This window comes from Odocoileus virginianus, chromosome 5 (assembly GCF_023699985.2).
Source record: "Odocoileus virginianus isolate 20LAN1187 ecotype Illinois chromosome 5, Ovbor_1.2, whole genome shotgun sequence".
Taxonomy (NCBI): domain Eukaryota; kingdom Metazoa; phylum Chordata; class Mammalia; order Artiodactyla; family Cervidae; genus Odocoileus; species Odocoileus virginianus.
The window spans coordinates 24,026,993-24,052,814 of record NC_069678.1 but is presented as its reverse complement, the minus strand read 5'-3'; the positions used below and the strand labels follow the sequence as shown (position 1 = coordinate 24,052,814).

Genomic DNA, 25,822 nt, shown 5'->3' with positions numbered 1-25,822 from the left:
AGCAGGATCCTCTATGACCCACCTCCCAGAGCAATGGAAATAAAAGCAAAACTAAATGAATGCGACCTAATTAAACTTAAAAGCTTTTACACAACGAAGGAAACTATAAGAAAGGTGAAAAGACAGCCTTCAGAATGGGAGAAAATAATAGCAAATGAAGCAACTGACAAAGAATTAATCTCAAAAATATACAAGCAGCTCCTGCAGCTCAATTCAGAAAAACAAGTGACCCAATCAAAAAATGGGCCAAAGAACTAAACAGACATTTCTCCAAAGAAGACATACAGATGGCTAACTAACACATGAAAAGATGCTCAACATCACTCATTATCAGAGAAATGCAAATCAAAACCACAATGAGGTACCATCTCATACTGGTCAGAATGGCTGCTATCCAAAAGTCTACAAACAATAAATGCTGGAGAGGGTGCGGAGAAAAGGGAACCCTCTTACACTGTTGGTGGGAATGCAAACTAGTACAGCTGCTATGGAGAACAGTGTGGAGATTCCTTAAAAAACTGGAAATAGAACTGCCATATGACCCAGCAATCCCACTGCTGGGCAAACACACTGAGGAAACCAGATCTGAAAGGACACGTGCACCCCAATGTTCATCACAGCACTGTTTACAATAGTCAGGACATGGAAGCAACCTAGATGTCCATCAGCAGATGAATGGCCAAGAAAGCTGTGGTACATATCACAATGGAATATTACTCAGCTATTAGAAAGAATGCATTTGAATCAGTTCTGATGAGGTGGATGAAACTGGAGCCTGTTATACAGAGTGAAGTAAGTCAGAAAGAAAACCACCAATACAGTATACTAATGCATATATTTGTAATTTAGAAAGATGGTAAGGATGACCCTATATGTGAGACAGCAAAAGAGACACAGATGTAAAGAACAGTCTTTTGGACTTTGTGGGAGAAGGCAAGGGTGGTACGATTTGAGAGAATAGCATTGAAACATGTATATTATCATATGTGAAACAGACTGCCAGTCCAGGTTTGATGCATGAGACAGGGTGCTCAGGGCTGATGCACTGGGATGATCCTGATGGATGGGATGGGGAAGGAGGTGGTAGGAGTGTTCAGGATGGGAAACACATGTACACCCATGGCTGATTCATGTAAATGTATGACAAAAAGCACCACAATATTGTAAAGTAACTAGCCTACAATTAAAATAAATTAATTAATTTTAAAAAATAAAGTCCAGCAGCCTAAAATAAATAAATAAAACATCTTAAGCTGACCAAACACTATAGACATTTGAGCTGACCAAACACTTTTAGTTGCCCAGCCTCTTTATTCATTGCTCAAAGCTCAAAGACAAGATCCTTGAGACTAGGAAGAAAACATCTTTATAGCTCCAGAACCTGAGAAGTAGACTTTGTTGTCTCTTGCTTTGCTGCTGCTGCTGCTGCTGCTAAGTCGCTTCAGTCGTGTCCGACTCTGTGCGACCCCATAGATGGCAGCCCACCAGGGTCCCCCGTCCCTGGGATTCTCCAGGCAAGAACACTGGGGTGGGTTGCCATTTCCTCCTCCAACGCATGAAAGTGAAAAGTGAAAGGGAAGTCGCTCAGTCATGTCCGACTCTTAGCGACCCCATGGACTGCTGCCTACCAGGCTCCTCCGTCCATGGGATTTTCCATTTAGGACATTCTAATTATCAGCTTCCCTTTTTCTACCTCATGTACAAGAGCAGAGAAATGCATTAGGATTGCTTATTCAAAGGCACAGAGGTCAACACCAATCCCTTGGCTATGACACTCAACAATCGGATCTGTGGCCAGAGGTCTGCCTCCAAGCATAACAGTTATTTCAGAAGCAGCAGCCCTTACAACATAACTGAGGAAATGGTTACAGTCTCTCCACTTATCATCTATGTTCCCCATGCAACAGGAGGTTTGCTCAAATTTCATCGCACTCAATACCTTTCTGCAAGCCATCTTACCCCATATGAAATGTCATTACTAACTTGTGACATAACTCTTCCCTGCTACAACAACCTCAACCTTGCAACTCTTCTCCCTTTACATGGTGGCAAAACTACTCATGACTGTCTGATCCTAACTGGTCAGTTATTAACCCTTAGCAGTGACTTACAAGAAATCCTTGTTACTGATGGTTCTAGATTCAAAAATGGCAAAGAAAATAGTGCGGGGTATGCAGTCATTTATTCCTTTGAAGTAACTGAGGCAGTGCCACTGCTGAACACTACTTCAGCCCAGCAGACAGAAATCCCTGCTTTAACTGGAGATTGCACCCTAGCAGAAACTAAAACTATGAATACCTATACAGATAGTCACTTTGCCATGAGGGTAGTTCTTGGCTTCGGTATGCTTTAGAAACAAAAGGATTCTTAACCTAGGGAGAAGCCAGATTAAGAATAAAAATTGGGTCAAAAGACTGCTGGAATCAATCCAGCTTCCATTTGTCCTAACCACCATTAGGGTACCTGGGCATCCAAAATTAAATTCAGATGACAACACGGTAAAGCAATTATCCTCTAATTAAAAAAAAAAAAAAAACTTTTTAAATTCAGATGAAACCAAAGGAAATAACTTGGTTGATCAGGCCACAAGGACAACTTCCTTATGAGTCACCAAATCTGCCCAAGAGTCATTTCCTGAATATCTCCCTGTTGCTCAAATGTTGTCTAACCCTATGACACTGACTCTTTGAAGTAAGCGTTGAAGAATAAAAATTCTCCCCAACAAGAAACAGGACTTTATCACAGGTCAATCCCAGTGATATGAGACAAAGCAAACCTCTAAGTTGTTTGGCAATGCTTTTAGAGAACGATCTTGATCAAAAGGACAATCTGTGGAATAAAATGGAGTCATTTATGTCAAGGGGTTTTAAAACTAAGCCAAAAGGCCATTCAAGAGTTAGGCCTTATGTACGTCTCACCAAGTGGAACCATGAACTTAAGAACTGGGCCACACCACAGACAGTCCAAGGACTCTGCAAGAACACTGACAACTTGTCACAGTAATGAATTCTTATCTCCCTCCAGTGATAGCCTAGCCATCAACCATGTTTAGCCAACTAAATTCTGCTTTCAGCTCCCTCTAAAATTCTTTGTAATGCAGACCTCCCTTTGTTGCCATTAAAAACCCCTTTTACTCCCTAGCAGACACTGTTGAGATTGCTACCCAAATCCAGGTGCACTGAATTGCAATTCTTTGATCCCAAATAAATGACTTGTGTTTATTTCATTCCTCCTAGGTTTCTTCAGGCTGGCAAGTACAAAGAATAAATCTGTACTACCCACATCAGTCTCTTGGCTTTATCAATATGAAATTTTTACAAACCAAAGAAAATATGCCATTTTTACTTATTATCTCTCTCTTCAAAATCCCTAGTATCATCTTCCAAGCTGAACAACTACATCTGCAATAATTTTTTTTAAGTATAACTAATTTACAATGTTGTGTTAGCTTCAGGTATACGGCAAAGTGATTCAGTTATACAGTCTTCTTCTTCAGATTCTTTTCCATTATAGGTTATTACAAGACATTGAATACAGTTTCCTGTGCTATACAGTAGCTCAGTGGTAAAGAATCCACCTGCCAATGCAGGAGACATGGGTTTGATCCCTGGATTGGGAAGATCCCCTGGAGAAGGTAGTGGCAACCCATTCCAGTATTCTTGCCTGGGAAATCCCATGGGGAGAGGAGCCTGGCAGGCTACAGTCCACTGGGTCACAAAGAGTCAGACACTACTGAGCAACTAAACAAAACAAGGTCCATCCATGTTGCTGGAAAAGACACTATTTCATTTTTTATGGCTGAGTTTCCATTGTGTATAAATACATATTCTTTATCCATTCATCTGTTGATGGACCTTAGGTAGCTTCCATGTCTTGGCTAAATAGTGCTGATATGAACGCTGAGGTGCATGTATCTTTTCAAATTAAAGTTTTCTCTGGATACACACCCAGGAATGGAACTGCAGAAGCATATGGTAGCTCTATTTTTAATTTTTTTTTAAGGAACTTTCATACTGCTTTCCATAGTGGTTGTGCCAACTAACATTCCTACCAACAGTGTACAAGGATTCCCTTTTCTCCACACTGTGTCTGGCATTTATTAATTTTTAGACTTTTTTAATGATGGCCAACTGACTGCTGTGAGGTGATACTTCACTGTAGCTTTGATCTACACTTCCCGAATAATTAGTGATATTGAGCATATTTTCATGTGCCTATTGGCCATCTATATGTCTTCTTGGGAGAAATGTTTGTTTAGGCCTTTTGCTCATTTTTTGATTGGGCTATTTCTTGATATTAAGCTGTTTGTGAATTTTGAAAATTAACCCCTCACTGGTAGCACTGTTTGCAAATATTCTATCCTAGTCTACAGATAGTCTTTTCATGTTGTTTATGGCTTCCTTTGTTGTGCAAAAGCTTTTTAAGTTTAATTAGGTTCCATTTGTTTATTTTTGTTTTTATTTCCCTTACTCTAGGAGATGGGTCCAAAAAAATATTTCTGTGATTTATGTTGAAGAGTTGTTCTGCTGATGTTTTCCTCTAGGAGTTTTATGGTATCCGCCCTTAGCACTTTAATCTATTTTTATTTTATTTTTGTATATGGTATTAGAGAATTAAACAACTATATCTGAATGTGAGTCTATTATCTTCATTAATAAAAATAATTAACAGGGAAATCTAACACAAAAGATCACAGGCATATAGGGTCTCAGAAAGATCAAAGAATACACCCTTGAATCTATTTTCGTTTGCAAACTGTTTCCTGGCAGACATGTACTTCTCTATATAAAGTCAAATTCTAACAATGAGAACTACTTAACTATATTGTTGGATTCAAAAGATTGCTACAAACTCACCTCATATACAGCAAGATCTATACCTGCATAAGGTATGATGCCTAATAAATTGGGAACATAACCTTTATAAAAAGCTCCCATGCCTTCATATTTCAAAATCTTCTTGGCACAATCAAACATTCCAGAGTATTGTCCAGTTCTGCCTACAGCCAGCCTGGTTTTCAGAACCTGGTTATGAAAGAATATAACAAATATTATTATTCACACTAATGCTATCATCATAGAATTTGAAATAAGCAATTTTACAAAGAACAAATACCTAGCATATATTGTCACTCAAATGACTGTCCAATTTGTTGATGTGTAAGAAACTCTTATACAGTATCTCTCTTGAGGGTCTAAGACCAGAGTCAAGAAAATGCTTTAGTTGTAAAGAGAATCCGAATTAGAGCAGTGGCAGAGGAAACAGAAGATAATCTACTGATATCTTAACAAAACTGTGACAAATTAGATATGGAGGGTGGGGGAAATGGCAGTGTAAAGGATGACTCAAGAGTTTCTAGCATGGAACTCAGGATGTGGCCAGCAGGATAGAGGGAAGGTGATGCTATTAACTGAGATGGAGGATGTAAGAGGAAGCTTAGATTAGGATATTTTTTGAGGGGTGTGTGGAGTAATATGAACAATAATATTAAGATGCTTGAAAGGAAAGCTATATTAACATACATACCATAAAGATGGAAATTAAAGGTATTTCTTAGGTCTTTTCCGTTATGAAAAAAAACTTTGTAGTATCAATAAAGATAGCCACATCTACGATATTATCTTTACCCTAAAGGAGGAGTTGGTGAACTTCTTCTATAAAGAATATTTTAGTTTCTGCAAGACTAAAATACCAGGCCTCTGTTGCAAATTCTTGGTTTTGTATTTTGTTGTTTTGTTTTTTAAACCATCTTAGAAAGGCAAAAATGCAAAAACCAAAAAAAAAAAGGCTGTACCAAATAGTTCACAGATCCATGGTTTGCTAATCTACGCTTTAATGGAAGGATGCCCAGCTAGGATTACCATCACCTAATCTAATCTAAGGTTCCATTTTGGAATTTATGGTACAGAAACTCTTTAGAGTGAATTGGGTGTTCTAATTCTTATTAACACTATTGCAGTCAGCCTCCAAGATAAATCCCAACTCTCCCAGCCTCCTGCTATTTATGCCATGTGTATCCCCTTCCACAGTCTACCAGGGGCAGTCTGTGCAACCTACAGAGTAGAGCAGATGTGACCAAAGAGTGCAATTTCCATCTTGGGTGTTCTCTTTGATAACTGATTTGGAAAAAAATAACAACTACCATGTTATGAGGATACACAAGCATCCTATGGAGAGGCCCATGCAATAAGGAACTGATATCTTCAACCAATAGCTATGGAGCCCTGGCAATACACACATGAATAAACTTAAAAAGAGGTCCATCCCCCATTGATACCTGCAGGGACTGCAGCCCTGGCTGACACCCTGACTGCAGGTTGTGAGAAATCCTGAACCAGAGGCCAGATTCCTGACCCACAGAAACTGTGAGATGATAAATATGTTTTAAACTGTTAATTTTGGGATAACCTATTACGCAGCAATAGATAAAAATACAAACACTATTAATAAACAGACTTCACAATAGTACTTACCTCCATAGGATAAATAAAAGTCTGTGCAGTTGCTCCAGCCATGGAACCAGATACAAATCTCTCAAAGGTTCCTATTTTTTGTCCTTCCTCAGTAAGCAACTTCTTGTACTGTGTAAATGAAGTTTTAAATGTGCATTAATATTTGCTATAGAATGAACTGTGTTCTTCCCCCCACTTCTCCCTCCCACCCTCAACAGGTTCATATTTTGAAACTGTATTAACCTCCAATGCATGGTATCTGGAGATGGGGCCTTTGGGAGAAATTATGGTCTGATCATGAGATAGGGCCCTCACGACAGGGTTAGTGTTCCTACAAGAGACATCAGAGTTCTCTTTCCCTTACTCTCACATACATGTTCAATCTCGTCCTCCCTCCCTCCCCTTCACTTCTCTCTGCCTCTTCCTTTCGCTCTATCTTCCCCCTCGCCCAACATGAATCCACCAAGGAAAGGCCATGTGAACAGACAGTGAAAGGGTGGCCATCTGCAAGCCAAAATGACAGCCCTCACCAGAAACCAAACTGATCAGCACCTTGATGACAGACTCCCCAGATCTAGAACCATGAGAAATAAACTTCCATTTTTTAAACCACCCAGCGTATGGTGGTTATGTCAGCCCAAGCTTAGACAATACCAAAACACAAATCAGCTCCTAGAAATCAATCAATTGACAACGCAATGTTTCTCAAAATGCACACACTGCATTAACAGTATCTAACAGAAAATCAAGGCTTGAATGCTAATAGACTCATTTACTGGAGAGTGATTTTCAAGTTAGAATTCCACAAAACACAGATGGTCCACAGAGGTGACCCTGTAGCTCTTTTGCTGAAACAGAATCATAGCATTCTTTTCCAGGTGCACAGGTTAATAAAGTGCTCACAGCTTTCAGATACTGTCCCCATGGTTTCCACCAGTACAAATAAATCAAATCAGTAACAAACACATAATAAAACAACTTAGAAAAAGGTTTTGTAGATAATACATATGATTAAAGTAACAAATCAACCCTAGACCCCTCGACCTGCCAGAACTAAAACAAGTGACAAGGCTGATCTGGCCACAGGCGGAAGTCTGGCACAAGTGCAGCCAAAATACTGATGGGGCGGGATGCTAATATCATGGGCTCCAAAGGCAGGCAGGCCTGAACTGGAACCCTAGGACTATATGGCTCTGAGTAAGTTCACAAACATACCCAAACTGCAGGTGCCTCATCTGTGATAACAAGACCTATACCAAACAGGGTTGTTGAAAGAATTATTAGATAATACATATAACACAGCACAGTGCTGGGCACATGTTCAATAAACATTGTTGTTGTTATTATTATCATAATCATCTTTATACAGCTTGGAGAGAAAACCTTTGCCCCAATTAGACTGTGATTAGAAGCCAAGTAAATCAGATTCTTTCTCCTAGAATAGTGACACGGGTCTATACGTGTGATTAGGCACTGATACCAGCAGGGGAAACGGACAAAGTGACAAAGCAGCAGACACAGGAGAAGGGACAGGTCAGCGAGGCTCCACTTCAGCATGCCCTGAGGCTCCTCCCCTTAACGCCCCAGGCATCCCCACAGTGACCCCTACCGCCACCTCCACCTGGCTTTCCTGAGCCAGTCAGAGTTCATTCCTTAAGATCAGAGGAACTTAGTGCAAAATTACAGGAATACTGTGTCCTAGTAAAGTTGTGCTTCTCTGCTCGTGATAAAAATTAAATACAATTTCAAAAAGTTCCCCAAATGGCAGATATCTGCCTCCCCCAAAGTCAATGTTTCCATGGGCTCTATTTCTTGAACTACATCATAATGTTAATAACCAAAACTCCTCTTCTGCATAGGCCCTATTAATTTTCCTATATGTTAGATCATCACAATCATTAAATACAATTTATCGAAAACCATCCTGCATATGAATAGGAACCTTGAAGACATTATCTTTTACATACTGTACCCCAACCCAAAGCACCCATCAAAAGAACTCAGTAAATACTTAGTGACTGGTAGAGAATAAATATTTTAAGAGTACGGGTTTGGGGCTTTTGCACCCCAAAACATACCATGCACAAAGGGAAGGGTTGAGGACAGAGGTACAGGGTTAGGCAAAGTGACAAGGGCTTAACCCTATGTCACCAAGCTTAGTTTCTACCCCAGGGATGTGGTGTCAGGTCACAGAGGCTTGCTTGCTCAAGGCCACAGAATTTGACTTTCTTCAAAGGAGGTTTAGATGGGCTCTCAAAGCGATCGAAAACCTTTTCAGGATTTCAATTTCTTTCCTTTCTTTCTTCCATTTTGTTTTTCTTTCCATCCACCCCATCCATGTCAACTCTTTCTCCATTTGTCAGAATATCTATTTCAACCTTCTCCATTCCATTCTCCTCCAGCTTCCAGTACCTTCCTCCCTCATTCTTGAAAAAAAAGTCCTTCCTTGGGAACTCAAGGAAGAACAAAGAGGCCATCAGGCAAAGATAATCTTGGTATTTTTGTCCACTTCCCACAAAATCACCCACATTCACTTCTTCCTAAGCGGACATGAGAAGAGTTCTCCATGCAGTCAAAGGTGAACCCTGCCACAGTCTGGATAACATCTCTTCCCCCGCCCTTCCACTCCCTACCCCACACACATACTTTCCCTGAATACCTGCAACACCTGTCTAACTCTCTCACTTATATTTTTTAACTTCCTTCCTTTTACTGACATGCTTCCTTCAGCCACAGGCATGCCATGAAAACAAAATACCAGAACCCAAAATCCTTCCATTCTGTCACTCTCTCCCTTGTCTTTTCTCCTTCCTTTCATTGAAGGTAAATTCCTAACAAAGGTGTCTACCATCCAGTTTTCTTCGCCTCCTGTCCCCTTTAGCTCATCTCAATCGGTTTCTCACCTCATTACTTCCCTAAAACATTTATACCAAGCTTTCCTATCCCTGAAGTGATAAATCCTAAAAGATAAGCTTTTTATCATATTGACTACCCTTCAGGAAAGTCTCTCCTTCCTCTGACTTCTGGGCCATCACTTTCTATGAATTCCTTTCTGTCCCCTTGGCTGCTCCTCCTCAGTCACCTTTGCAGGTTTCTCCTTCTACTTCTCCCTGGGCATATCCCCAGAACTCTTCACATTCTGTAAATCTTCCTGAGTGACCCATTCCAAAGCCTTCACCTCAGTGACAACTTATCAGACATCAAAGGTCCTATGGACTACTCCCTCTACATGTTACAGAAAGAGCTCAAACCCAGCCTGTGCAAAATGCAACCTGTCATTTGATCTCAAAATTGATTCTTCTGTTTGTCTTTTCTGTGTATTTGGTTGCTCAAGTTAGAAGTCAGAAATCATTCTTAATTCTCCTTTTTCACCTCCACATCCACTCAGTGAGTTCTGTTGTTTCTATTTCCCCAAATATTTTTCAGTTCACATCGGTTTGTCTCCAATCACTGCAGCCACTGCCTTTGATACTCATTATTTCCTACCTGAATCCCTGAATTATTTCCTTAAAGAGTCTTCCTGCCTCCAATTGAGCCTCACTTTCTTCCAACACCTCTCTACTTTCCAGGTTGATCTTAAATGCAAATACACTCATTCCACTTGCCTACATAGGACACTTCAATAGTGTCCTCCCCACATTCAGGATAAAATCCAGAATCCCACCACATCTGGCTCCTGCCTATCTGTCCAGCCTGTTTTCATCATCATCATCTTCCTGGACATACACTCCATGACACTTGAGCCCAGTGAAACTTCAGCTTTCTTAGTGAATGATGCTCTCCTGTGCCTACATTTCTGCCCACAAGTAGCCACTTCTGTTCAAAATACCCATCTTTCCCTTCATCTTTTTTTTTTTTTTTTGGAGTGATTCCCTTTCTTTTTATTTTTACTTTTGAAACATTTTGTTAGTTTCATGTCAATTACTTTTTTTTTTCCATTTATTTTTATTAGTTGGAGGCTAATTACTTTACATCATTACAGTAGTTTTTGTTATACATTGAAATGAATTAGCCATGGATTTGCATGTATTCCCCATCCCAGTCCCCCCTCCCACCTCCCTCTCCACCCGATCCCTCTGGGTCTTCCCAGTGAATCAGGCCTGAGCACTTGTCTCATGCACCCAACCTGGGCTGGTGATCTGTTTCACCCTAGATAATATACATGTTTCAATGCTGTTCTCTTGAAACATCCCACCCTCACCTTCTCCCAGAGTCCACAAGTCTGTTCTACACATCTGAGTCTCTTTTTCTGTTTTGCATATAGGGTTATCGTTACCATCTTTCTAAAGTCCATATATATGTGTTAGTATACTGTAATGGTCTTTATCTTTCTGGCTTACTTTGCTCTGTATAATGGGCTCCAGTTTCATCCATCTCATTAGAACTGATTCAAATGAATTCTTTTTAATGGCTGAGTAATATTCCATGGTGTATATGTACCACAGCTTCCTCATCCATTCGTCTGCTGATGGGCATCTGGGTTGTTTCCATGTCCTGGCTATTATAAACAGTGCTGCGATGAACATTGGGGTGCACGTGTCTCTTTCAGATCTGGTTTCCTTGGTGTGTATGCCCAGAAGTGGGATTGCTGGGTCATATGGCAGTTCTATTTCCAGCTTTTTAAGAAATCTCCACACTGTTTTCCATAGTGGCTGTACTAATTTGCATTCCCACCAACAGTGTAAGAGGGTTCCCTTTTCTCCACACCCTCTCCAGCATTTATTGCTTGTAGACTTTTGGATAGCAGCCATCCTGATTGGCGTATAATGGTACCTCATTGTGGTTTTGATTTGCATTTCTCTGATAATGAGTGATGTTGAGCATCTTTTCATGTGTTTGTTAGCCATCTGTATGTCTTCCTCTTTCCCTTCATCTTAATGACTTAAGACTGAGGGCAACCTTAGGCTCCAAACCCAGCTCTGGCAGTTCTTTGATTTCACTCATTCAACAGGGATTTTCCGCACTGCGAACACACACTGAAAACAAATACTGCCTAAGGAAGCTTACAGTCCTGAATTCAATACTGAATGCTGATGAAAGTGCTAACAGAGGAAAACAAAAGGAAGGTTTCCTGGAGGAAATAACTCTCCAGTAAAGTGTTGAAGCATGTTTACCACCATAAGACCTAGAGAAAGAGGAATAGGATGTGTGCGCATGTGTCTGCGTGTGTCTGTCTGTTTGACTAGAGTGGGGGTGGTAGAGGGATGGCTGTGAAGTACCCCTGGGATATCTAAGTGGAGATGCACAGATATGCAGTGCACAGGTGGATGTGTAGGTACCAGGATGAATAGAGAAATGCTAGAAGGGAAGGCAGTTAGAATACAGATGGCAGCTGAAACCAAGAGAACACGACACCACACTGCCTCCCTGATCCTGATAAAACAGCACTGTTATGCCAGTGAAAACCCAAATGGACCACCGCTTTATCCTGTGTTGATGTGTTTAAGAGATCTACATACCCAGGCTGGCACTATCCTTTTATTTATTTTCTAAACTGTTAGTTTTTCAATGAAAAAAAACCTATTTGAATCCAGAAGGGAGTTAGCTAGGTACTCTGGGAAATCTGAGAGTACGTATGGCATAATAGTTATCCCAAAGTAGTTTACAATTCACTAGGGAAAAGAATGGGTTTTCTATTATCTAGTGGAAAACTGAATATTCCATAATATAGTATTCTAAGGAAATCAGGCAGGTGAGGCATCAGTTTTGGTTGGGATGCTTAGGAAATGGCTTCTAATAGGAAGCTGGGCTTAACAGAGCCTTGGGGGATAAACAGACCTACACCAAGGAGAGAAAATAAACAGGTAAAACAGGCCCCAGAGACCACAAGGACACTGCGCCACCTTGTGCAGAGAGCTGTCTCCTGATCTCTAAGAAAAGTTATCATGCAGAAATTAGAATACTGTGAAGAGCACCCAGAAAGGAGTCTGGCTGGATGGAAGCAGAGGATGCCTGTTGGTGGCGTCCAAGGTAAGAATTAGCCAAGTAGCATAAAGCGTAATACACATATCTGCTTACAATAATACAAGCTTCCAAAAATATGGACTTCCTGCCTATGGAATAATGGTTTTATTAATATACTTCAATATTTGTTTTAGGCTCTGGCTTTCCAATCATAAAATCCAGTATGTGGTCAGAATAACCTATAGGTATCTAAAATGCAAGCCATAACTCATGATTTCATAGAGGGAAAATATCCTTCCCAATGACAGGCTATAATTTAAGTCATAGAGGCTAGATTTTTTTTTTCTTTTTTTTTCTTTGCTTCTCTATCTTTTAAGCCAAGAAAAGACACTTCTCAAGAGTATTCTGTTGCTCAAGAACTAAACACTAAAAAAACTAAACACAATCAAAAATAATCAAAAATTTATTTGAAATAATACAACATATAAGGTGGAGTTAAATTTCAAGGTTCTTATTATCTATGGTTAACGATGACAAAAGAAATCATGGAAAGAATACTTTTGTGCATGCTTAACTAGACAACTCTGCTACTGACCATAAAGAGAAGCCAATTCTAAAATCCACTAGTGTATTTCCTCTTAACATCAAATTATGCTGATGTGGAATCCTAACATCCAAACATCCTAAACAGCCTAAGGCAATAGAAAGGTTAATTCAGAAGTAAATCGCATTCATTCATTTACTCATTCACTCACTCATTTAATACTTATTGAAAACTTATCACATGCCAGGCTCTGTCCATGTGCTTGAGTGCACGGAGAAGCAGCCAAGCCCCTGCCTGATGGAGCTTTCATTCTACATCCAACTCAGTTTTATAGCAATGTCAGATTACACAAAGGACCTGAGCTTAAGTTTTCCTTTCAGATTCTGGACGGGGACACTTTCAGAAAAACTTATGTTCATGTGCAACTTCTATTCTGAATTCAAAAATTAGTAAGTTAAAATCTTGCATTTTCTTTAAGAGCTACTTAGAAAACACAAAAACCTTTCTGATTTAAGTAATATGAAATTTAGAATCCCAGAATTTAGTCATGCGGAATCTCTTAATTAATCTAATCTCCTGTAACAGAAATTCTTCATGGAGTATATGTGGAAAAATATCAGGTATTAAAATAATAATCTAAAATGCATGGTATTTTAATTGTTATTCAATCAGTTTGACTCCTCCTTGTTAACAAATTCCATAGGTGATAACTATTACCTGTTCATATGCCCAGAACTTAACAGCTGTCTCAGGAGCAATTTTAATGACATTTGTACCATTTCCTCTCCAAAGCGAGCGGATACCTCCTTCTTTCACCATTTGTCGAAAGCCGCCATATATGTTCATTTTTGCTGATTTTGATCCATGGACCTTAAAATAAAGCAAAATGATATAAAATACTGATGAGATGTTATCATTACTATTTCTAAAGCAGCAATACAACCACGCTCTTTCCTTCAATACTATTTATTACTACAAAAAGATTTTTTTTTAAATATAGAGGTTGAGAAAACATATAATGGGAAGAACTATTACCACCATTGTAGAAGCCTGACTCTAAGAAAAATTGATATCCTCGTTGTGGGAAAGCAGAGACGACATGATCGAAATTAAAATCATGAACAGCACCCATAAGATAAAATGAGCCAACTTAATACTTACTAGGCTATGACACACCCTTTGGCATATGAGCAAGTTCAATGTAAGAAAAATTAGAAAAATATAGTGAAGGCAATATATTATTCCTCCTCCCTGAGAAATAATACAGACATGAAATATAAATGGGGCTGAAAACAATTTGGATATTATGTTTATCAGAACCGTAGAGACTAGGGTATACATAGCCTGACACCAAAAACAAACCTGTACATTCTATGGCTTATCTGGAGGTATCATGTGTAAACTCCTGACCCAGTGAGCATTGATAAATTACCTGACTCATACTACCAATCTCATAGTTGTTTAAATAAACTAGACCTTATGCTCGCCTCTATCTAAAACTGATTACATATAATAAACCCCAGATAAAGAAGTCAGCTATTCTTTTTTGTTTTTATTTTGCATTGGGATATAGCCAATTAACAATGTTGTGATAGTTTCAGGTGAATAGCAAAAGTACTCAGCCATACATTCACATGTATCCATTCTCCTCCAAATTCCCCTCCCATCCAGGCTTCTACATAACATTGAGCAGAATTCCATGTGCTACCAGGAGCAGCAGGTCCTCATTGGCTATCCATTTTAAATATAGCAGTGTGCCACATGTTCATCCCAAGATCCCTAACTATCCCTTCCCTCTGGCAACCTTAAGTTTGTTCTCTAAGCCTGTGAATCTCTTCCTGTTTTGTAAGCAAGTTCATTGTATCATTTCTTTTTAGATTCCACATTTAAGGGAAGTCATACAATATTTCTCCTTCTCTGTCAAAAGTCAGCTATTCTTCTGATTGTTTCCGCTCACACAAAATGAGTCACTACTACATTAAAAAAAAAAAAAAAGATCAGAGGGGCTGAAGATTAAAAAGTTAGTCATGAGGGCAGTATGTGATGTATCACAAGAAAAACTCTCAACACCAAAGACTTAGGTGAGCTTCCTTAACTGGTGTGCAACTCTAGGCATGCTGTCACAGGCTGATGCCAAGAAATAACACATTGTGACTCTTCGGGGAGAAGACAACAGAAGTTCTGCATTTGATTTTTCCACGGACTCAGCCCTATGCTCTTTGCTCCTTGGCTGATTTTAATCTGTATCTTTAGCTGTAATAAACCATAACCATAAATATAAAAGCTTCCAGTGAGTTCTGTGAATTGCTAAATCTGAAGGTACTTTGAGAAACTTCCTGCACTTGTAGGAAATAAATCTGAAATATATCCATTTTATTTTAAATAAACTGCACAGGAAAATATGACAAAGGAAAGATGAATGCTTATTCAAAATTTCTCAAAGTCAATTTACTACCATTCTTAAAAACAAAAATACATGCCCATTCTCTCTTCTTTTTCTTTAAAGCAGTATCATTACCCCTAAATATATTCTGAGATGTAGATACATTCTAGATGAATTCTAGTTGAAAATATTGTCAGAAATCATTCTGTACAGAAATCTAAGGACAAATACAAAAGTACTGACCACAGGAATAATAACACAACTTTTAAAAACCTTCTTAAAGCAACTACTATATTCTAGTGGAGTGTCCCAGCCTACCAGGCATTCTCCCCTAACTTCCACTGTTTAATGTTTTTACCACTCTTGTTAGATAGTCTTACTCCCATTCTAGAATGAAAGAAAATGAAGCCTCAGGCATTTCACGCAGTATAAGAAATACAGTCAAAAACACTCCATTCCTTGTCTAATTCGTTGTGCAGGAAAAGTTATTCCACTCTCTGAGCCAGATAATATGAGGATAAAATCCCCCTGTCTGCATTATTAGAAGATTAAATGGGTTACCATAATGAGCACAAATAAATATTAATCTTTCCTTTTCTTCTTTCTTTCCACTCTGACCAGCCAGGGTTACACTGCTAGTAAACAGTAAAGTCAATCAATAAAACCAGGTCCTTTCTGCTAACCTCAGATTTAGAATAACTTTTTAAATTACATCCTTGTTCCAAGGGTCTAGATTTCAGGCAAAAACCCTCTTTTAAGAAAGTACATAAAATAGAAGGAAAATATAAGTAGTTTAAGGAGAGTACTACAACAATGGCTAGAGATTTTCCTTTCTAATTAAACATTTGAATAGGCACAGGATGCCAAGATTAAAAGTTCATCCCACACATGTTCATCACACCTTCCTGGAGAAGGAAATGGCAGCCCACTCCAGTATTCTTGCCTAGAAAATCCCATGGACAGAGGAGCCTTGCAGGCTATAGTCCATAGGGTCACAAAGACTCAGACACAACTGAGCGACTGAGCACATACATATGTACCAACAATTTAAAGTAAATACTTACATGGACTGAATTCAGGATTAATAGCAATAAAATTGAGACTGCTTTTTAAAGGTATGATTATTACTGAGATGTCTTCTATCTTTTTTCAAAGTACCACATTTCTTACTATTTCAGAATATTTTGGACACACTTAGACACAAGGTCCTAAAGCTCACCTGCATCATGACTTTCAGACGATCCAGAGGGGCCGTGCTTGTCCGAGAGACGGCCCCGGCAACACCTCCTGCCAAAAGCTGCCTCCACCACTGTCCCGACTTTTTTTCATCTTCTGTGAATTCATCTGGAATAGTTAAACTATCTCCTATGTCAATACCCTGTTAAAATAGAAGAAAAATCCCCAGGCTGCTTCAATTAAAGATAGATCATTCCAGGTTTGTTTCTTTTAGAGAAGAATTATGTGTCATTTTATAAAGATCAGTTTCAATCCTTAGAAAGTATTATACTGAACCAATTTGAGCATTTGGGGTTATAAGTAGCCTATTTACACTAAATAAAGTACAGTACCAGTCCACAAGAAATGAAAATTGACAGTAATTACAAATTTACAATACCAATAATTACAAATTTTCTTAACAGATTCAGGATAACTTTTCCAGGTCTCAGTTAGAATGAAAGAGCAGTGTTTTATCAGACGTAGAGAATCTTACTAGCTATAGAAAGAATTATTTTGTCAGTTCTTCAAAGATACTCCTTTTATCTCAAAATTATATCCACATTATATTTTATATCATGATATGTGCTCTATATATATAAATGAAAATTAAATTAAAACTATAATGTGAATACTCCTAAACTCATTTCCTGTCTATAAATATTTTTATAAATCTAATTTGCCATTTAAAAATTTAGCTAACAAGGAGGTATTGTTTAAAATTATCTACCTTTCAATCTATTCTAAACATTACAATGGATTACAAATATAACTTGGAAGAAACAAAATTCTATAATAATATTTTTACAGCTTTATTATCTAAATAGTTCTAGTGTAAAAGATTTTATAGGTAAGAGTGTCAGGATAAGAAGCTATGCTACAATACAAACCCTCTACTTCTTTATTTTTACTATCAAAAAAATGAATACATGATTATAGCCTCAACTGTCCATAGGGTCACCCAGAGTCAGACACGACTGAAGCCACTTAGCATGCATGCATGCATTAACTATCTCCAAAGATAAAATAATAATTTGATTATGTAAATATATTTCACCTAAGCATAAATTTTATCAAGGCAACTGAACTACTAATATAGTATTATTTAATACTCGTAGTTGAAAAGGCATCATTTTCTGTTGTTGTTCAGTCGCTAAGTCATGTCTGACTCTGCAACCACACGGACTGCAGCACACCAGGTTCTGCTGTCCTTCACTATCTCCTGGAGTTTGCTCAAACTCATGTCCACTGAGTCAGGGATGCTATCTAACCACCTCCTCCTCTGCCGGCATTAGTCACCATTAATTTTACAATTTTCTAGGTAAGGTTAGGCATTGTTACTAGTGGCAATCTGAATGCTAGGCTTCATTTAGTACATATAAAATATACTGAAATCCAGGAATAAGTTTAGAAGTCAAGCCTATTAGAAAAATTAAAATTCTCTCAAAGAGTTTCCATTGTTTCCAGGAACAGATTGCACACTGAAAAGAATTTTATTTATGTCAAGATATTTCAGCAGGAAATTAATGGAACTTAATTAAAATCTGAAAGTTTTGAGGAATACAGAGAGATAGGTGTGCAATGCTGAGCAGATGAGCCAAACATTTGTTTAACTTTCCATGATTATTAGGATAGATGCCTTATTCCAGAGATAAATCTGAACAAGCAAGTTTCAGAAGGGATCTTTGGCCATATCAACCATGAAGTACTGAGATTATCTAGGGGATATATTATCTATACAAAGTAACAGCCTGTAACCTTTACACTTCCCTAAGGCAGAATCCTTCAGTTCAGTTCAGTTCAATCGCTCAGTCGTGTCCGATTCTTTGCGACCGCATGAATTGCAGCACGCCAGGCCTCCCTGTCCATCACCAACTCCCGGAGTTTACTCAAACTCATGTCCATCGAGTCAGTGACGCCATCCAGCCATCTCATCCTCTGTCGTCTCCTTCTCCTCCTGCCCTCAATCTTTCCCAGCATCAGGGTCTTTTCCAATGAGTCAACTCTTCACATGAGGTGGCCAAAGTATTGGAGTTTCAGCTTCAGCATCAGTCCTTCCAATGAACACCCAGGACTGATCTCCTTTAGGATGGACTGGTTAGATCTCCTTGCAGTCCAAGGGACTCTCAAGAGTCTTCTCCAACACCACAGTTCAAAAGCACCAATTTTTTCGGCACTCAGCTTTCTTCACAGTCCAACTCTCACATCCATACATGACCACTGGAAAAACCATAGCCTTGACTGGACGGACCTTTGTTGGCAAAGTAATGTCTCTGCTTTTTAATATGCTGTCTAGGTTGGTCATAACTTTCCTTGCAAGGAGTAAGCGTCTTTTAATTTCATGGCTGCAATCACCATCTGCAGTGATTTTGGAACCCAAAAAAATAAAGTCTGACACTGTTTCCACTGTTTCCCCAACTATTTCCCATGAAGTGATGGGACCAGATACCATGATCTTAGTTTTCTGAATGTTGAGCTTTAAGCCAACTTTTTCATTCTCCTCTTTCACTTTCATCAAAGGCTTTTTAGTTCCTCTTCACTTTCTGCCATAAGGGTGGTGTCATCTGCATATCTGAGGTTATTGATATTTCTCCCGGCAATCTTGATTCCAGCTTGTGCTTCTTCCAGCCCAGCGTTTCTCGTGATGTACTCTGCATATAAGTTAAATAAGCAGGGTGACAATACACAGCCTTGATGTACTCCTTTACCTGTTTGGAACCAGTTTGTTGTTCCATGCCCAGTTCTAACTGTTGCTTCCTTACCTGCATATAGGTTTCTCAAGAGGCAGGTCAGGTGGTCTGGTATTCCCATTTCTTTCAGAATTTTCCACAGCTTATTGTGATCCACACAAAGGCATTGGCATAGTCAATAAAGCAGAAATAGATGTTTTTCTGGAATTATCTTCCTTTTTCTATGATCCAGCAGATGTTGGCAATTTGATCTCTGGTTCCTCTGTCTTTTCTAAAACCAGCTTGAACATCTGGAAGTTCAAGGTTCACATATTGCTTAAGCCTGGCTTGGAGAATTTTGAACATTACTTTACTAGCGTTTGAGATGAGGGCAATTATGTGGTAATTTGAGCATTCTTTGGCATTGCCTTTCTTTGGGATTGGAATGAAAACTGACCTTTTCCAGTCCTGTGACCACCGCTGGGTTTTCCAAATTTGCTGGCATATTGAGTGCAGCACTTTCACAGCATCATCTTTCAGGATTTGAAATAGCTCAACTGGAATTCCATCACCTCCACTAGCTTTATTTGTAGTGATGCTTCCTAAGGCCCACTTGACTTCACATTCCAGGATGTCTGGCTCTAGGTGAGTGATCACACCACTGTGATTACCTGGGTTGTGAAGATCTTTTTGTACAGTTCTTCTGTGTATTCTTCTCACCTCTTCTTAATATCTTCTCCTTCTGTTAGGTCCATACCATTTCTGTCCTGTATTGAACTCATTTTTGCATGAAATGTTCCCTTGGTATCTCTAATTTTCTTGAAGAGATCTCTAGTCTTTCCCATTCTGTTGTTTTCCTCTATTTATTTGCACTGATCACTGAGGAAGGCTTTCTTATCTCTCCTGGCTATTCTTTGGAACTCTGCATTCAAATGGGAATATCTTTCCTTTTCTCCTTTGCTTTTTGCTTCTCTTCTTTTCACAGCTATTTGTAAGGCCTCATCAGACAGCCATTTTGCCTTTTTGCATTTCTTTTCCATGGGGAAGACCTTGATCCCTGTCTCCTGTACAATGTCATGAACCTCCATCTATAGTTCATCAGGCACTCTGTCTATCAGATCTAGTCCCTTAAATCTATTTCTCACTTCCACTGTATAGTCATAAGGGATTTGATTTAGGTCATACCTGAATGGTCTAGTGGTTTTGCCTACTTTCTTCAATTTAGGTCTGAATTTGGCAATAAGGAGTTCATGATCTGAGCCACAGTCAGCTCCCAGTCTTGTTTTTGCTGACTCTGTCGAACTTCTCCATCTTTGGCTGCAATGAATATAATCAATCTAATTTTGGTGTCGACCATATGGTGATGTCCATATATAGAGTCTTCTCTTGTGTTGTTGGAAGAGGGTGTTTGCTATGACCAGTGCATTCTCTTGGCAAAACTCTATTAGCCTTTGCCCTGATTCATTCTGTACTCCAAGGCCAAATTTGCCTGTTACTCCAGGTGTTTCTTGACTTCCTACTTTTGCATTCCAGTCCCCTATAATGAAAAGGACATCTTTTTTGGGTGTTAGCTCTAAAAAGTCTTGTAGGTCTTCATAGAACCATTCAACTTCAGCTTCTTCAGTGTTACTGGTTGGGGCATAAGCTTGGATTACCTTGATACTGAATGGTTTGCCTTAAAAACAAACAGAGATCATCTAGCATTTTTGAGATTGCATCCAAGTACTGCATTTCAGACTCTTTTGTTCACTATGATGGCTACTCCATTTCCTCTAAGGGATTCCTGCCCACAGTAGTAGATATAATGGTCATCTGAGTTAAATTCACCCATTCCAGTCCATTTTAGTTCGCTGATTCCTAGAATGTCAACATTCACTCTTGCCATCTCCTGTTTGACCACTTCCAATTTGCCTTGACTCACGGACCTAAAGGTTCCTATGCAATATTGCTCTTTACAGCATCAGACCTTGCTTCTGTCACCAGTCAGAATCCTTAAATGCCTATAAAAGCTGAGCAGCTTATCTTCACAAGATTTCTGGAAGGCAGTAGCTCTTCCAAGTTTTGTGAATAGTAAACATAGGAACTACATCTGCAATCTTTATGAAGTTTGGGGTTTGGTTGGTTTTTTTTGTTTTTTTTTTAAGATATTCAATTGTGTCTGACTCTGCGGACCCATGGACTATAACCTACCAGGCTCCTCTGTCCATGGGATTTTCCAGGCAAGAATACTGGAGTGGGTTGCCATTTCCTTCTCCAGGGGATCTTCCTGACCCAGGGATCGAATCCAGGTCTCCCGCATTGTAGGCAGATGATTTACCGTCTGAGCTACCAGGGAAGTCCCTACAACTAACAAGAGTATGTAGAATTCTTACAAGTCAATGAGCTAGCTACAGAGACTTAGGCACCCTGACCCACAAGTGCTGCAGAGTACTCCTGGATAATAACTATACCAATGGCTTACAGCTACAAATAAGTGTAAACTAATACACAAAGTGGACTCACAGTAGAATGTTTCCAGAAACGGATGATTTCCTCAATGTCTGTAACGGGGTTAAATAAGAAGTAGTCTCGCCATTCATTCCAGTCCACTGTCATTGTCCCATCGGCATCAATGCTGAAAATAAAAAGAAGCTGATTAAAGAATAAAATACAATTTTTAATAAAAATAACATTATTGGCCATGTTGCAGAATTACAATTTTTCTTCCAGCTTAATATTCTTCTAAGGCTTTTGGAAATGGCAAATGGCAACAAGCATTTGATGATCTGTTAGTTTTAACCATTTTAAATAAAAATGGACTCCAAGTTTATAGATCTCACTAAAAGCTATTTTTGGTGCTGCATCAAACTCCAAGTCAATGAACTAATAAAGATAAAATTGGGGGATAGTCCATGACTGATTCATGTGAATGTATGGCAAAAACCACCTCAATATTGTAAAGTAATTAGCCTCCAATTAAAATAAATTTAAAAAATTTTTTTTAAAATTGGGGGTGGGTAGTAATGAATAAACTAATGATTTATTTTTCTTACACTGGCTCAGGAAGATAGTTCTTAATGTTTTATTTTAACATTTGGGTGTAACTTTGGAATATACTCAAAATACACTATCAATTTCCTTCTCCAGTTTTCTCTATGCTAGGAACACCAGCAGTGATTATATATATTAAAAAAACTATTATAAAGCAATCATCAATCAATTAAAAATAAGCTGAAATCCTAGTACCTATCTTCAATATTTCCAGTTAATATATTGTAGCCTTGAATATTTTTCATTAACTTTTTGCTTGTTTTAGAAGTTTCTTAGCAATAATGTCATTTGTACCTATTTTTTCCCTAAAAGTGACTCTAAACTGCCCAGGATTTTGACTGTTTTGTTCACTACTGTGAGACCCAGTACATAAAATGGTCAGCAAAAATAAAGTGCTCAATTATTTGTTTAATTAATGAATATGTCTAAAAAAACACTTAAGCATCTCCTCCAGATTTTTTATTTATTCTATGACTTGTGTGAAAGTGATGCATAAAGATGACAGACAAATAAAATGCTATTTTCAGATATTTTTTATATTTTCTGGTTCCACTTTTAACTTTGATCTGCATACATGAAATTACACTTAAATTTTCATTTGTTCTAGCACACAGGTATTAACATTTCATATTTGCCTAAGAGTCCTAGTTACTACTGATGTTTATAACATTATTCTTCAGGGTTGCTATATTTATTACTCTATTTTTAGTACTATTTTCTATTTTAATGCAATTTCTTATTGTCTGATCCTACCCCTCAACCTTCCACATGCAAACGTCCTTCTACAAGGCAAGGGTTTTTCTTTATTGACTGATATGGCCAAAGTGTCTAAAACAGTGCCTGGCACAGAGCAAATTATTAACTGAATGAATAAATGAATTTCAAACTCTAGCTTACAGCCACAGAACACTCAGTGTCAACAAACTTAAGACAGTCCCGTGGTGGGTTTAAACTGCATTTCTCTTCAAATTACTAATGCAGTTGACCAACTTATCCTATTCACCTGCTATTCATTTTTTTCTTCTTGTGAAATGTTTGTTCATATTTTTGCCCATTTGTCTAATGGGCTGTGTCCTTTTCTTAAATGTGTATAGTTCTTTATAAAATTGATTTAATCCTTCAAGTTATAAATTAGCAAGTACTTTGTCTTTTCACTTTATGTATAGTATCCATGAATTATTGCTGTTGTTCAGTCACTAAATTATGTCCAATTCTTTGTGACCCCATGGACTGTGGCACACCAGGCTCCTCTGTCCTCCACTATCTCCCAGAGTTTGCTCAAATTAATGTCCACTGAGTCAGTGATGCTATCTAACCATCTCATCCTCTGCCGCCCGCTTTTCCCTTGCCTTCACTCTTTTCCAGCATCATGGTCTTTTCAAATAAGTCAGCTCTTTGCAACAGGTGGCCAAAATATTGCATCTTCAGCTTCAGCATCAGTCCTTCCAATGATTATTCAGGGTTGATTTCCTTTAGCATTGACTGGTCTGATCTCCTAGATGCTCTTAATTTTAATATAGCTGAATTTATCAATCTTTTCATTTATGGTTATTGACTTCTGTATTTTTTAAAATAAACTCTTCCCTATACTGAGACATAGACATCTGCTTCTTTTGCCCTTAGAGGTACTACAGTGTAACTTTCACATTTAGTTTCATTTTTTAAATTGAAATATAGTTGATTTACAATATTGTGTTAGTTTCAGGTATATAACAAATTGACTCAGTTTTATATATTTCAGATTATTTTCTTATAGGTTATTACAAGATACCAAATATAGTTCCCTGTGCTATACAATAAATCCTTGTTGCTTATCTATTTTATGTTTAGTAGTTTGTATCTGTTAATCCCATACTCCTAATTTATCCCTCCCCCTACCCTTTCCCCTTTGGTAACCATAATTTGCCTTCTATGTCTGTGATTTCTATGCATGACGTAAGGCAGGTATCCAACTGCATTTCTGCCTGCATGGATAACCAGAAGCACCAGTACCATTTATTGCATAGTCTCTTCTTTTCAAAGGGATTTGCAAAGTTACTTCTCTCATGTGACAAATCCCAAACATGGATGGGTCTGTTACTGGAGGGTGAGTTCCATTTGTCAACTTGTCTATCTGTGCAGCAACACCACTCACTATATCTTAATTATAGCTTATAACAACTTTTGATAATCTGATGAAGCAGGTCCCCGGCTCCTTATGGTTCTCCAAGAATGTTCTGGTTATTGCTGGATCTGCACAGTTTCATTTTTCTCTGGAAATACTTCATAGTCCAAATGCTGGGGCAAAGAGAACAATTGAGAGGATAGTTCTCAGGATTGAGAGAAAGCAAGTAGGAATGGTGAAAGAATCAAGAGAAGATTGATGAACTGGTGGAAATGAAGGGGCCTGAGGTCTGTAAGTCAAAATGCAAGTACCAGAGGAGCAAGACAGTGTAGAATCTAAAGGAAGAAGGGGTCATAAGGTAGGATACAGGTATTTAAGACTTTGGAGGAGGAGCAGCTTCAAGTTATGATACAGTTGGAGAGAGAGTGGGCTACTGAAGCAAAATGAAATAGAAGGCTCAGGTGTTGAGGAAAGTGAGGAATATTAATGCTAGAAAGTAAGGGGAGCTGCCAGCATGAATACTGAGGTTTCATAGGACTTTGGACAAAGAGAAAATGACAATTTGACAAGTGCCAATGTCCTCAATAAATGTAGAGAAGGAACTAGAGGTAAAGATATGAGAGGAAAGATGGATGGAGTCAAGAGCCTAAAAGGAAAGTGGCTTTTTTACTTGAGAGCAGAAGATAAAGATACATGAAGCACACATATTTGGGAGAGACACCTATTTCAGTTACTCCCCACCATATCTTCTACTGAAAAAGGAGAACGAGGAGGCTATATTTCAGTAGGCTATGGTTCCTGTCTAATACTCTGATGATTCAGCCACAGCTGCTTCAAACAGCACCTTTCACATTTCTTTTCCATGAATTCAGTCTTGGAAACAGTAAGAGACAGTGAAATGGCAGAAAAGAAACTGACATTTGGAGGTATATGAGTCACACTGATGGCTGAGCCCTCAAGGGGAAATCTGTGATTTCTACTACCGAAAACACAATTGTGAGATAATAGAAAATGTATAATTTGGTCTCTGTTCCCTGCTCCTGGCTCAGAGTCCCTACAGCCCTTCTACTTTGTAAGTGATAAAAGCTGTAGGGCATCTCTTGTTCTAATAAGGCAACTTTGGCTGGGCACCTGGATGAGGAATGGTCATCAGAAAAACTAAACCATGATTAGAAGCTTGGAATTTTCAGCCCCTTCCCTCCCAATCCCACCCCCCAATTCTCCAGAGAGGAGAAAGGGACTGAAAATGGAGTTAATAACTGTTCATGCCTACATGAAGAAGCCTCCATAACAATCCAAACAGTACAGGATTCAGGGAGCTTCTGGTTAATAAACACATCCACACACCAGCAGGGTGACACATCCCAACTCGTGTGCTCAGGACCCTCCCAGACCTCCTCTTGTGTGTATGTTTTTATTGGCTGTTCACCTGTATCCTTTATAATATCTGTTCATAAACTGATAAACACAAGTACACATTTCCGCAAGTTCTGTGAACCTGTCTGGCAAGTAACTGAATCC

At 38.6% G+C, this 25,822-nt stretch overlaps 1 protein-coding gene across 1 annotated transcript in view; it reads right to left on the bottom strand.

The window, feature by feature from the left end:
* Positions 1 to 25,822, bottom strand: part of LOC110122170 (mitochondrial adenyl nucleotide antiporter SLC25A24) — a 66,505-nt gene that overhangs the window by 16,204 nt on the left and 24,479 nt on the right. The window contains exons 4-8 of the mRNA XM_020869583.2: positions 21,670 to 21,781; positions 16,503 to 16,661; positions 13,618 to 13,770; positions 6,474 to 6,581; positions 4,857 to 5,024 (exon numbers count right to left, since the gene is read on the bottom strand). Coding sequence (XP_020725242.1) covers positions 4,857 to 5,024; positions 6,474 to 6,581; positions 13,618 to 13,770; positions 16,503 to 16,661; positions 21,670 to 21,781 — 700 coding nt within the window. The remainder of the gene's footprint in view (positions 1 to 4,856; positions 5,025 to 6,473; positions 6,582 to 13,617; positions 13,771 to 16,502; positions 16,662 to 21,669; positions 21,782 to 25,822) is intronic.